We start from the raw sequence: 13882 nt of genomic DNA, 5'->3' as shown, positions 1-13882 counted from the left end.
ACCCATATCAAACCTATGGGTGGTATAAAAAGTGGTACTCTGTGGGAAATTTATAGTTTTACCTGCTTTATAATAGAAAATCAGAAAGACTGAAAATTAATAAACTAAATGCCCATCATAGGAAGTGAAAAAAGAACAAAATAATATAAACCTAAATAAATAAAGAGAGTATAAAGTTAAAACAGAAATAAAGGAAACAGGAAACAATAATAGCAAGATATGGAAACAACATTAAGTGTCCATCAACGGATGAATGGAGAAAATGTGGTATATATTTATATATACAATGAAATACTATTTAGCCACAAGAAAAAATGGAAATCCTGCCATTTGTGACAACATGGGTGGAGCATTATGCTTATGAACAGACAGGAAAGGACAAATACTGTATGGTATCACTTATACGTGGAATTTTTTTTTTTTTAAGTCAAAACTAGTGGAAACAGAAAGTGAAAGTGATTTCCAAGGGCTGCAGGTGGGGAAATAGGAAGAGGTTGGTAAAAGAGGAATTACTTTCAACTATAAGAGGAATAAGGTCTGAGGATATAATGTAAAAACATGGTGACTATAGTTGATAACACTATATTGTATAATTGAAATTTGCTAAGACAGTAGAACATAAATTTCTCACACACACACACAAAAAGATAAATATGTGAGGTGATGGATGTGTGAATTAACTAGATGAAGGGAGTCCTTTTGTAATATATATGTATATCAAAGAACCACAATGTACACTTTGACTATCTTACAATTTTGTATGTCAATTTTACATTTAGCTTTATGCTAAAATTTTTTTAATGTTTCAAATGATCAATTTTAGGTTAGGTATATTTTACCACAATAAAAAATGTTTTAAAAATATGTTCAAGGGTATTCCCTGGAGGTCCAGTGGTTAGGATTCGGCACTTTCAGGGCTGTGGGCTGGGGTTCAATCCCTGGTCAGGGAACTAAGATCCCACAAGCCACGCAGCAGGGCAAAAAAAAAAAAAAAAAGTGCAAGACCTGTGTGTAAAATAATTATAAAACTTACAGAAATATGTTAAAAAGAAAAATTAATGGAGAGGTATCTAATGGTCATGAATAAAAGTTGTATTTTTGTGTGAATTTGTCAAGATAACTCTAAAATTACTATGGAAGAACAAAGGGCATGAATACCTAAGACAATTCTGAAGAATAATAAGGAGGAATGATTTGTCCTGCCAAACATCAGAATCTATTATAAAGTTATATTCATTAAAGACAAGGTGGTCTCAATGCAGGAATAGCTAAATAGCCCAGAAATAGATTTATGTAAACAATTTTTTAAAATATTTATTTTATTTTATTTATTTTGGCTGCACCGGGTCTTAGTTGCAGCACATGGGATCTTCGTTGTGATATGCGGGATCTTTTTTTTCTGACTTTTTTTTTTTTTTTTAAATTAATTAATTTATTTATTTTTGGCTGTGTTGGGTCTTCGTTTCTGTGCGAGGGCTTTCTCTAGTTGCGGCGAGCAGGGGCCACTCTTCATCGCGGTGCGTGGGCCTCTCACTGTCACAACCTCTCTTGTTGTGGAGCACAGGCTCCAAACGCGCAGGCTCAGTAGTTGTGGCTCACGGGCCTAGTTGCTCCGCGGCATGTGGGATCCTCCCACACCAGGGCTCGAACCCGTTTACCTTACACTGGCAGGCAGACTCCTAAACACTGCGCCACCAGGGAAGCCCAATATGCGGGATCTTTAGTTGCAGCATGCAGGCTTCTTAATTGTGGCATGCGGACCCTTAGTTGCGGCACGCATGAGGGATCTAGTTCCCCGACCAGGGCTGAAACCCGGGCCCCCTGCGCTTGGAGCGCGGAGTCTTACCCAGTGGACCACCAGGGAAGTCCCAAACAAATCTTGATGTATGAGAGACAGACTTGCATGACAGGTCAGTAAATGGAAAAAAATTAACATTGGTTCCTGTCTCACACCATAAACAAAAATTTCAGCCCTATTAAGGACCTAAATTTAAAGAACAAAACTTTTATTAGAAAATATATGGAATATATTTTTGACTTTATGTGAAAAATGATTTCTTTTTTCTTTTTTTTTTTTTTTCACTTTAAGCAAAGTCTCTCTTTTCAAGGAACATTTTCTCATTTTCTGTTCTTGGCATACATTTTTAATTCTTACCAGTAGAACCAAAACCTCCTGAACCCCTTAACAGTGTCATCTAAAACTTGAACTTCCTCTATTTCTGGGTAAAAAAAATCTGTTCACAAATGAGCTGTGCAATTTCATCACACTTTTTTACTTCAAACTTTTCTTTGCCACAATTAAATAGTACAACACCAACATTTCCTCTATAATCTTCATCTATGACACCAGCTTCTACATCTATGAAGTGTTTTGCAGCCAAGCTAGAACATGGAGCTACTCTCCCATAGCACCCAGAAGGAAGAGGTATCTGAATGTCGGTTTTCACAAGGGCTTTATCCATAGGTGGTACTGTGCAATCATAGGCACTGTACAGGTCAGAGCCCGCGGTGCGTGTAGACCCCTTGGTCTGGGCGGCGGTGTGCTTCGAAAGCTGGGCAAAGTGGAGCGGTATGCCTCCCTCCTGTGCAAGCCAGGCCACCTTGCTGGGGGAGACGACTTGTGTTTCCTGAGAGCAGGGCATGGCAGGGCAGAATGTGAGCACAAGAGGCAGCAGGGTGAACCAAAAAAGGATTTCTTAATCAGGACACAAAAGCTATGCTATTCTATGCTAACCATAAAATTTTAAATTATAGGGCTTCCCTGGTGGCGCAGTGGTTAAGAATCTGCCTGCCAATGCAAGGGACACGGGTTCGAGCCCTGGCCCGGGAAGATCCCACATGCCGCGGAGCTACTAAGCCCATGCACCACAACTACTGAGCCTGAGCTCTAGAGCCCGCGAGCCACAACTACTGAAGCCCGTGCGCCTAGAGCCCGTGCTCCGCAACAAGAGAAGCCACTGCAATGAGAAGCCTGCGCACCGCAACGAGGAGTAGCCCCCGCTCGCCGCAACTAGAGAAAGCCCGCGCGCAGCAGCAAAGACCCAACAGAGCCAATAAATAAATAAATGAATTAAAAAAATTTTTTTTGATTATAAATTTGACTACTCAAAAATGAAAATCATAGAGTTAAACACAACTGGGAGAATATATTGAAAAACTTGTATTACTGGGGAGAAAAAGGATCAAGAATATGTAAAGAAGCCACAGATCAATAATAAAAAGACAATAGGAAAATGACAAAAGACATGAATGGGCATTGCAAGAAGAGGAAATTTAAACAAACCTATGAAGAGATGTTCAACCTCTTTAATGATGAGGGAAATGCAAATCAAGACCATAATTTACACTCATTTGCTTAAGAAAACTTAAGAAATCTGACAATACCCAGTATCTAACTTTTATACATTTCTGGCAGGCTTATTCATAGTTCCACTTTGGAAAACAATTTGGCATTGTCTTATAGAGCTGAATATCCCCACACATTATGACCCAGCAATTCTTCTCCCAGTTACATACTCTGGGCAAACATTTGTACATATGATCCAAGAAGAGTACCAAAACATTCACGACAACACACCTCAAATGTGAAGGAAAAAAAAAAAAAAAAAGAGCCCAAATGCCCCAACAGCAGAGGAATGGATAAACTGTGGTATATTTATCTAGTGGAATGCAATACAGCAATGAAAATGCATAAACTTCAGTTACATCTTTTAAGACTTGACCAGCCATTGCTGGCTTTGAAGGTACAAGGAACTGTGGGCTAAGAATTGTGGGCAGCCTTTGGAGGCTGGAACAGGCAAGGAAATAAATTCCCCTGTGACACCTGATTTTAGTTTAGTGAGACCCATTTTGGCCTTCTGACCTGCAGGACTATAAGGTAATAAATCTGTGTTGTTAAAGACTGCTAAGTTTGTGATAATATGTTACAACAGCAACAGAAAACTAGTACAGTGTGCATTTGTGTAAGTTTGGAGGGGGTATCACAGGATAGAGGAGAATTCCCAGGCAGAGAGGGAGAGAGAGAGGGAAGGAAGAAGGGAGAGAGGGAGAGAGGGAAGGAGGGAACCTTTGCTTTGCTCACAGAGATTTGGCTTTTGGGCCCGGAGCCAGATTCCCCGGCAGGGTCCCCTTCAGTGTCCCCCACAGCATCACCTGAATACCCACAGCGGCCTGACAGTTTGCAAGGCCCTGGAGCCCTTGTTCCCAAATGTCCCTTGCCAGGTGGACAGGCCCCAGGCAATTGGTTCTCAATGTAGAAAGCGGAAACTAAGGCCTGGGACAGGAGGGTATAACCAGGAGCAGCCCCCCTTCTGAGGGCAGGAAATGGCCAGATGCCACACCTGGGAACTCACGCTTCCCGGGAGGACAGCCCGCTCCTTCCACAGACTCCCCACAGCCGAACAGGCCCTGTCCACATCTGCGCTGAGAATGCGGCCGCACAGTTGCCAGGTGTCATCATAATTGCCACCCTCCACACCCTCCCAGTCCCTTCTCCCTGGAGACAGGACCACAAGCCAGGCCCAGCCAGACCCTTGGAAGCAGAACCCTTGGGTTCCACGGTGTCTGGGGAGCAGTGTCACAATGGGGTGGGGAGGTCCTGGGTGGGGTGGGATGGGGAGGAACAGCATTCCACTCCTGGGGCACAAGTGGCCACAGGCTCTAGGAACTGAAGGGGCAAGGCAGGCTGGGAAAATCTCCACGTGAGCCAGCCCCATGCCTCCGCGCAGACTGTTCCCAGCACCGGGAGCACCCGCCTCCCCATCAGGGCTCCACCTCCACTGAGGGAAATCCTCCCATCCTTCCAGACTCAACGTGCCCGCCCCCGTCCCCAGGCCTGAAGACGAGGGATGGAGAGAGCAAGAGGAGGAACAGGCCCTCCACTCAGCTGCTCCCAGATCCCACCCGGGGGAGGAGGGAGTGTAGGTTAAAGACTTCTTGGTGGGAAGTTTGGGGAGCGGCAGTAGGATGGCTTTTCCTTTCTCTGAGAGGAGGAGGAGAAGCTATCCGGTAGGGGGTAGAAGGATGGGAGGCAGGCAGAGTGGAGCTTAGAAATAGCCACTGGTGAGAGTTGGAAAACGAGCTGACTTGAAAAGCTGGTAGGAATACGAGGTGCTGCTAAAGACCCAGTTGGCGCTGGTGACCATGGATTCACAGATCGGACTTGTCGGGAGTGTGACTCTCTCTAGCCGTGACCAGCAGTTGGGGTGCAGGAAGAGAGAAAGCAGACAGTCGGGCTCATGTGCTGCTATGGTTTTGCTAGCTGGACTCTTCTGTAAGGGAGGCCAGCATAAGAGAGACTACGTGGGGATCCGCACAGGGTGGGGGGGATGGGGGGCAGCCAAGAGGTGAAGAGGGGCCCCAAGGGGTCAGTTGCAGGCACATTGCTCATACTAAGGACCAACGCAGAGGTCCTGGGATGATTGCTGAGAACCCCCGAATATTCTTGTGGAAAACCTACTTTTAGGAGCCTGCCAGGGCCACTGAATGATGATTAACCACTGCAAGCCCGGAAGAACTACCACCAGTGGCCACCAGGTAAGAAGACTTCTGCCCCTTTCCCTCACCCTGCATGGGCCCTGAAGGAGCCAGAGAAGCAGAGCATGAAAGGGAGGAGTGGCCCGGAGAGGAACTGGACCAACATCCTCCCTCTCCCAGCCACTGGGCCCTGAGTGCAGGACAGGGGAAGGAGAATCTTTGAAGAGAAGGTAAGACTGAAGCTTCGATTCTGACTGAATCAGTCCCCTCTCAGCTGGATCAAATGCCCTGTGGGTCCCACCTTATCCAGACGGGCCTAGCCCAGCCATTGGAGGAACCACAACCTTCCCTTCATCCACAGCTTTTCCTTCACCTGCCTGGATGAGTCCAGAACTTTAAGTGTTTTTCTCTTCCTACTCTCACCTACTTGGAGAGGCCCTACCCAGCTGTTCTGTTTTTGCCTTGACTGTGTTTTCAGGGCAGGGGGACCCCAGATGGAGGGGATCTGAGGAGCCATATCCCCACAAGACTGTCAGAGAACAAGTTAAGCCCAAGACACGCCCAAGACTCTAACCCAGAACAGGGTATTGGGCGTGGGGCTCTGGGGATGCGAAAGGTTTTGAAAGGAGGGAGGCCTCTCTCAGATGCTTCTGGGATTGGGCTGGGCAGTGGCTGGCTGGCTGGCTCTGGGGCCAGCTCCTGGGCTGCTGCCTCCATCAGCAAGGTGGTCATGCTCACAGGTCCAGCTGTTCCCAGGGGAGTGTTTAGGCAGCTCTCTGCTGCTGCTGGTCTGGCTTCGGAGACACACTCAGAGGTACGTGCTGCTCTAAAGGCCACCCCTGGGCTAGAAGTACTTCCTGAGGCCTCGAATCCTTTTCCGAGGGCACTGCGTTCAGAGAGCTGGAGGAAGCAGAAGGCTGTCATTGGCTGCTTAGGAATTCATCCCGTGTTACAGTTCCTCACCATCCCCTCCCCAAAGTAGGGGAATCGTGAGGATGCCATATGGGCCTCTATGCAACAATGGACAAATGGTGAAGTAGAGCCCCTTCTGGGATGGGGTCACTGATATGAGGTCCTGGGTTTCAGAGAGACCAAGCACCTCACTGTGGGCAGGACTCCTGCTCCAGGTCGTCGATGGTGTCCTTCAGGGTCTGGCCACGTGTTTCTGGCAGCAGGGCACAGAGTAAGCCAGCCCCGATGGGGAGGCTGCCGTAGATGAGCATAGGGAGGGCCGTGTGGCACTCACCCAGCAGGATCATGAGTGGCTTGAGGATGCCCCTGATCCTCGAGAAGATGCCCACCAGCCCCATGCCCATCTGCCCGCGCAAAGGTGAGTGCAAGCCGAGAAGACCCGGCCTCCGCTGGGCCACAGCTCCACCCCAGCTCGCCTCCCTGGAAGCACCCCAACGTCTCATCTCGTCTCCACAGGCCTGCAGAGTCTCCAGGCCCGTGCAGTCCAGCCAGTCTTCCTGCCCCCTCCTCCTGCACTTCCCCTAGTCCTACTGTGTGGCCTGCTTTTGCCACCTCCAGGCCTCTCTGTCTGCCTGCTGTACTCCTGCTTACCTATCGAGTCTCAGATCAAAGGCTGCACCTCCTGACCACCTCCCATCCCCACCGGAGTCTTCCTTCTGAGCCATTCATCAAACTTGGGACTTACTCCATTTTCCAGTCCTGACAAGGCCAGGGTTTGGCCCCTCCTGTATCTGCCCTCCGCTGCTCTCCTCTGCTCTCCACTGACCCCATCCAGCCTTGGACCCCATCCAGCACTGCTGCCCCAGAGCCAGCTCTGTAAGCTCATTGGGGAACAGCAGTAAGGGCAGAGGAGGGGCGGCCAAAATCAGGGTCTCAGGAGCAGAGGAACAGGAGTTGCACCTGCAGTCCTTACCTGATGACAGTGGGGAAGAGCTCAGCAGAGTACACGTAGGAGATGGTAAATCCGGCCGCCGTGGCAACCTTCCCCACCAGGGCCATCACAGTGCCCACCACGGGTAGATCTGGTAGAGGCTGCTGGTCAGCCACGTGGAGGGTGGCCAGCCCCATCACCTGGGCCCTGCCCCTGCCCTGTCCTCCCAAACTCCTCACCCCTTTTGCACCCAAACTTCAGAGAAGCCCTCACTCCTGAAAAGGAAACAACAGGCCTTGGCAGCAGGTTGGGGTGGGGAGGCCAGCCCTGGTACCTGCCGGGACAAAGATGATGGTGATAACACATGACGCCACCCAGAACCAGAGTCCCCAACTGGCTCCACTTGAGGCCCAACCGCTCCATCACGAAGATGCTGGAGTAGCGGGCGGGTACCTCAACCGCTCTGAAGATTAACTGTCAGGTAGATATCCAGGCCAAAGTCCCCCACCTTGAGGCCCAGGCCGAAGTATTCCAGGCTGTCCACGAACCTACAGAGAGTTCAGGAGTCCCTGTCACTGCTGGGTGATGAGATACCATCAAGCTCAGAAGGAGAGATTGCTTTGGCCAGAAGTCACAATAGGAGACAGGAGCACAGCCAGCAGGAGACCCAGTGGTGCCCAGACAGCCACCATCCACAGAGACATGGCAGTCCTTTAGTTTGGGCCTCAGGGAGGGCTGTGGGCCCACTCACCAGACATAGAAGAGAATCAGGGTCACCTTCCGGAGCTGGGGGTGTCTGAAAAGATCCAGGGCATTCCCCGTGGGGCCGGTCTTCTCTGGGACCATCCGGGAGGGAGGTGCAGAGTCAGGGGCCAGGCAGGCCGGGCTGTGTGGTCAGATCAGGGCAGGGCTGGCCCAGCTACTGCAAGTACCTGGCTCAGGAGCTCGGGGGAGAGTTTTCGCTTGTTGACTGAGGCCACCCTCTGGATCGGTTGTTTAGCCTCCTCTACCCTCCCCCGGGTCAGGAGCCACCGTGCAGTTTCCGGCAGAGCCCTGTAGGTCGGGCTGTGACCCTGGGGCCTGGACCTGGGCCTCCCCACTCCCCCAGGGGCCTCCCCGCTGTCCCAGTGCACACTGACCCCACAGGCTCGCTCTCCCAGACACCTCTCTGGACACGTAGCCAACCGAGGGCAGCTTGCCTGGGAAGTATCTCCTCACCAGAAGTAAAGGAAGAGCGGAAGACAGGTGCAGTGCCAGCCATCTGGAAGAGCCTCCAGCTCTGGACGCCATGGGTGAGTCCTGCGAGGGCCATCTGCCCCATGGAGAAGGTGCACTGGGCCAGGACCACAGGCCGAGTTCTCCGCCAGGGCCCCACCCACTCTGCAACTGTGAGAACACAGAGTCGGAGGCTGGCCCGGACCCTGCCCTCTCACTCCCTGCCATTGCTACACGCCACCAGGTCAGGGGCTGTGGTCCTGGCCCGGTACAGGGAGTGCTGGTGCCATCGCGTTAGGTGCAGGGAGTTGAGTGGGCCCCACAGGCAGCGTGGGAGCGTGGCCACCCAGACCCCAAGGCCTCGCTCTGCGGCTGATAGCACGGGGCCCAGATACCCATGTAGGGTGACGCTGCTGAAGTTATATCCAACGACGGCCGTGGCCACAGCAAAGCGCAGGGCCGTGTAGAGTTCAAAGCCGGGCACAAAGGCTGCGGCCATGCCAAGGATGGCGAAGAGTAGCAGCTACACCAGGATAGTGGCCTTGCGGCCAATCCTGGGGTAAGAAAGGGGCAGGTTGAGGAGGGAGTCTGTCTGAGGGGAAGGAGGGAGACCCAGCCCCCGGCCCTGCCCTGGGTGCTCTGTCTGCGGGAGGGTGCAGGGCCCCACCTGGGAGCCCCATTGCGGGGAGACAGGGCCTTACCTGGAGACCAGTGAGAGGGGCACGTGGTGGGGAGGAACTAGACCCTGGGCCAGGAACCCAAGAGTGTGCTGGGTTGGGGGAGCTGGTCAAGGTTCTTACCAGTCACAGAGGGGCCCGAAGGTGAGCGCCCCAATGAGAAGCCTAGCCAGGTACACCGACTGGGAGGTCTCCTTCGGATGCTTCCGACCACAGACCAGGTTAAGCTGAGGCAGACACATGCAGATGTGAGTCTAGGGGCAGCTAGGGCGAGTCCTTTACCAGCCAGCCCACCCACCACAAACCTCTCAGGACAGAAGTGGGGCAGGCAAGGCATCTCAGGGCACCAGCGTGAACTCAGGGTGCACGACATGATACTTAGAAGTGTAAAGGGAAATACTATGACACTCAACATCTGCTTCATATCAAACTACCGGCTCCAGATGGTTCACGCCATTATTTTCAGTGACATCGTATCTGTGTGAAGTTGTGTTTTTGGCAGTTACTATGAAAAAAAGCAAGCACCATGTGAAACTCAATGTGGAACAGAAAATGAAGGTGGCGGGGTTCAAGGATCAAGATGTTTTGCAGTTCCCAATACATCCTATTAGGAAGTAACTGCACGTTAGGATGAAATAAAAGTGTCTTCTTTTGATTCGTGTGTATTTTTTTTTAAACAGCTACTGAGTTATTAGTACATAAATCCTTCTTGTTTGTTTTTTGTTTTTTGTCATTGTTGTTGTTTTTGGCTGCACTACGTGGCATGTGGGATCTCAGTGGGATCATGTGGGATCCTTTAGAGCAGGGATCGAACCTGTGCCCCCTGCAGTGGAAGCATGGAGTTTTAACCACTGGATCGCCAGGGAAGTCCCCCGTCTCAAACTGTTTGGAACAAATTACTTAATACATGAAACTTTTAGGTATTTTTTTGGCCTGCAGATGCCATGTAAAATTATTGACCCACTAAGAATGTACAGTTGGGGAACCTCTGGCAGTCATTAACTGCTTCTTCCTAACAAATGGGGCCTCTTTCCCACAACCATGGCACCCCTGTGACCTGCTTGGACCTTTCCAACTTTTCCCAACTGGCTGCAAAACCCCCCTGAAACTCTCATCATTCACAGGCAGTCAGAATCCTAAGGAGCCCTCACACACTCCTTGAGGAAAGAGATTAGGATGGAGGAATGTGCAGGCCTGCACACACGCGGACACACACACACACACACACACATACACACACGATGTGAGGGGGACAACCCACCTGGAGACTCACAGAGAGAACTTGACAGACTGGGAAACCAAGTGATGAAAATATGGGTGTCCATACAAGTCTGTACACTTGTCTACTGCAATGAGCACATAACAATAAGTGCGTGTGACTGATATTCCCCACCTCCGTCTGTGGGTCCCTTGGTCTCCACCACTGATTCACTGTGATCCGCAGTCTGCTCCTTCTATCCCTCTGGCCTCTATTTCTGCATCCGTGTATAAGGAAAGCTTGAACTAGGTGCTAAGGATTCTTCCATTTCTTGGTGTAGGATTCTAAAACACAGATAGATAAATGATGAGGAGATGCTGATAGAAGAGTGAAACTCAACCAAAGACCTTCCATAGTTGTAACTATGATCCCCAAATGCCACTGGCTTCACTGCACTTCCAATTCCCCCAATCTTAATTTCTTGATTAACTTATTTGTTCTCCTAACCCTCCCCCCGACCCCACCAGTCTACTTAAGGCTCCCCATGATGCTTCAAAGCCTAAAACTGGCTCCCTTCTTTGAGGGAGTCCTCCCAGGAATACTGTAACCCCAGGGACCTGTGGTCTCACTGACCTGGGAGGATGAGCTCAAAGGAGCATATGTGCTGCTCTCTGGCATCCCCGAGCAGTCTGGTCACATCCACTGTCCTCTAGGAGACTGCAGGGCAGGACGGGGCTGCCTCTGGCCCTTCAGGGAGAGCCTACAGCCTGTCTCTCTCCTCTTCCCCTCCTTGTACCTGCCTTCAGTAAAGGGCAAAACTAAGACCAAAGAGAGGTGTAACAAGAGGGTTCTAACCACTGGAGCTAAGTTGAATGGACACACATCCTTGGCAATCAACTGTCCACGGGGTAGAGGGCAGTGTTTGTGTGTATGGTTGGGGGAGGGGAAGGTACCCCCGCAAACATCACCTACAGGGATGCACTGGATGGTGTCTCAAATCTCTTCCAAATTTGAGAACGACTCTAGTAGATAAAAACAGGGGATAGGAGTTCTGGTTTCTGGTCCAGGATGTAAACAGCTTGGAAATTGTCACTCTGTTCTAGCAGGTAAAAAGCTGAACAAACTGAAAAATCAACAACTCTTCTGTCAGAGAAGTGAGGTCACAGGGCCAACTGCTATCCCTTGAATTGGAGCTAGACAGGTAAACACAGAAAACTATAACTTCTTGGAGCAGAAATCCACAAACTCAAACTTCCACAGGAACCAGTATCACAGTAGGAAAATCTGACTGTAATTGACAGACTGCTTGGGGGCTCAGGGTAGATAAGGTGAGAACAGCCAACACAGTGTTGGAGAAGAACAGAGATGCAGGACTGAGAATACCTGACTTCAACCCTGACTATAAAGTACTCAAGGCTGTGTGGTATTGGCAAAAGATTACACACATAAATCAATGGAACAGAATAGAGAGCCCAGAAAGAAACTCACAGATTCAATTGATCTTTGACAAAAGAGCAAAGGCAATACAATACAACAAATGGTGCTGGAACAACTAGACACAATAAAGTGAATTTTTTTGTTTCCTAGTGCATATAAAAGTTATGTTTAGGGACTTCCCTGGTGGCTCAGTGGTTAAGAATCCGCCTGCCAATGCAGGGGACACGGGTTCGAGCCCTGGTCAGAAGATCCCACATGCCGCGGAGCAACTAAGCCCGTGCGCCACAACTACAGAGCCTGCGCTCTAGAGCCCGTGTGCCACAACTACTGAGCCCGTGTGCCACAACTACTGAAGCCTGCGCCCCTAGAGCCCGTGCTCCGCAACAAGAGAAGCCACCGCAATGAGAAGCCCGTGCACGGCAACGAACAGTGGCCCCCGCTTGCTGCAACCAGAGAAAGCCCGCGCGCAGCAACGAAGACCCAACGCAGCCAAAATATAAATAAATAAAAATTTTAAAAAGTTATGTTTATACTGTAGTCTCCTAAGTGTGCAATAGTATTCTAAGAAAACAATGTACATACCTTAATTTAAAAGTACTTTATTGCTAAAATATGCTAACCATCATCTGACAACAAAGGGTTGCCACAAACCTTCAATTTGTAAAAAGAATGCAATGACTGTGAAGCAGAAATAAAGCAAACTGCAATAAAACGAAGTCTGCCTGTATACAAAGAACACTTAAAACTCAACAATAAGAGAACAACCTGATGAAAAGTGGGCAAAAGACCTAAACAGACACCTCGCCAAAGAATATATACAGATGGCAAAGAAGCATGTGAAAAGATGCTCAACACACTGTCATCAGGGAATTACAAATTAAAATGAGATACCACTACACACCTAGTAGAATGGCCCAAATCTAAACCAGTGACAACGCCAAGTGCCAGCAAGCACGTGGAGCAACAGGGACTCTCATTCACCGCTGGGAACGCAAAACGGTACAGCCACTTCGGAAGACAGTAGGTGGTTTCCTAAAAAACTAGACCTACTTTTACCGTACAATCTGCCATTGGGCTCCTTGGTATTTACCCAAAGGAGTCGAAACATACCCACATAAAAACCTGCACACAGATATAGAGCAGCTTTATTCATAACTGTCAAAACTTGGACACAGCCAGTAAGTGAATGGATTAATAAACTGTGGTATATCCAGACACGGAATATTAGCACTAAAAAGAAATGAGCCATCGAGGCACAAAAAGACATGGAGACACCTTAAATGCATATTACTATGTGAAAGAAGCAGTTTTGAAAAGGCTACATATTGTATGATTCTAACTATATGACATTCTGGAAAAAGCAAAACTTTGGAGACGCTGAAAGGATCAGTGGTTTCCAGGGACTAGCGGGGAGGGAGGGACGAACAAGAAGGGTACAGAGGAGTTTTGGGCGGTGAGACCATTCTCTATGAGACCCTAACGATGGGTACGTATCACTGTGCATTTGTCCAAACCCATAAAATATACAACAGCAAGAGTGAACCCAAATGCATACTATGGACTTCAGGTGACAACGAAGTGCCAGTGTAGGTTTATTGATTGTAACACATGTACCACTGCAGTGCAGGATGCCGACAGTGGGAGAGGCTGTGCGTGCGTGTGGGGTCTGGGGGTATATGGGAACTCTGTGTACTTTCTGTTCAATTTTGCTGTGAAACTAAAACTGCGCTAAAAAAATTAAGTCTACTTTAAAAAAGAGAAAAACAAAAAATGTGGGGTAGATGAGCTGACCCACAGGAGGAATCCATGAACTGTTGCACTGAGCATTGCTACTCATTGCTACTATGAATAGGCAGAGGTGAGGAATCTGGCTTCTGGACGAGACTGGATCTTGCTAGAGATTATGGGCAAGTGGAGAGGCTCTGTTTACTCTTGCCCCTGCTCTTACCCCTACACACATCATGATCACTTCTAAGCAGCCAGCACCTCCTGCCCGTCCCCACAATACTCAGAGTCTGCTCTTACAACCTGCTTATC

At 49.3% G+C, this 13882-nt stretch overlaps 2 protein-coding genes across 2 annotated transcripts; both read right to left on the bottom strand.

Annotated features, from left to right (window-relative positions):
* Positions 1-2213: 2213 nt before the first annotated feature.
* Positions 2214-2642, bottom strand: LOC133094615 (deoxyuridine 5'-triphosphate nucleotidohydrolase, mitochondrial-like). Its single transcript, XM_061195253.1, has one exon. The coding sequence runs from the start codon at positions 2640-2642 to the stop codon at positions 2214-2216; it is 429 nt and encodes a 142-aa protein (XP_061051236.1).
* A 2403-nt stretch (positions 2643-5045) lies between these two features.
* On the bottom strand, positions 5046-11086 carry SLC22A13 (solute carrier family 22 member 13). Its single transcript, XM_061197463.1, is given in 15 exon segments — positions 5046-5270; positions 6214-6344; positions 6347-6375; positions 6580-6791; positions 7348-7469; positions 7653-7677; positions 7679-7796; positions 7798-7866; positions 8070-8165; positions 8252-8371; positions 8537-8561; positions 8564-8704; positions 8933-9087; positions 9334-9437; positions 11042-11086. Coding segments are annotated over 15 exon segments (1617 nt in total).
* Positions 11087-13882: the final 2796 nt, after the last annotated feature.

Source organism: Eubalaena glacialis, chromosome 7 (assembly GCF_028564815.1).
Source record: "Eubalaena glacialis isolate mEubGla1 chromosome 7, mEubGla1.1.hap2.+ XY, whole genome shotgun sequence".
Taxonomy (NCBI): Eukaryota; Metazoa; Chordata; class Mammalia; order Artiodactyla; family Balaenidae; genus Eubalaena; species Eubalaena glacialis.
Note: the sequence above shows the minus strand (reverse complement) of the source record. Positions and strands in the feature narration are given on the sequence as shown.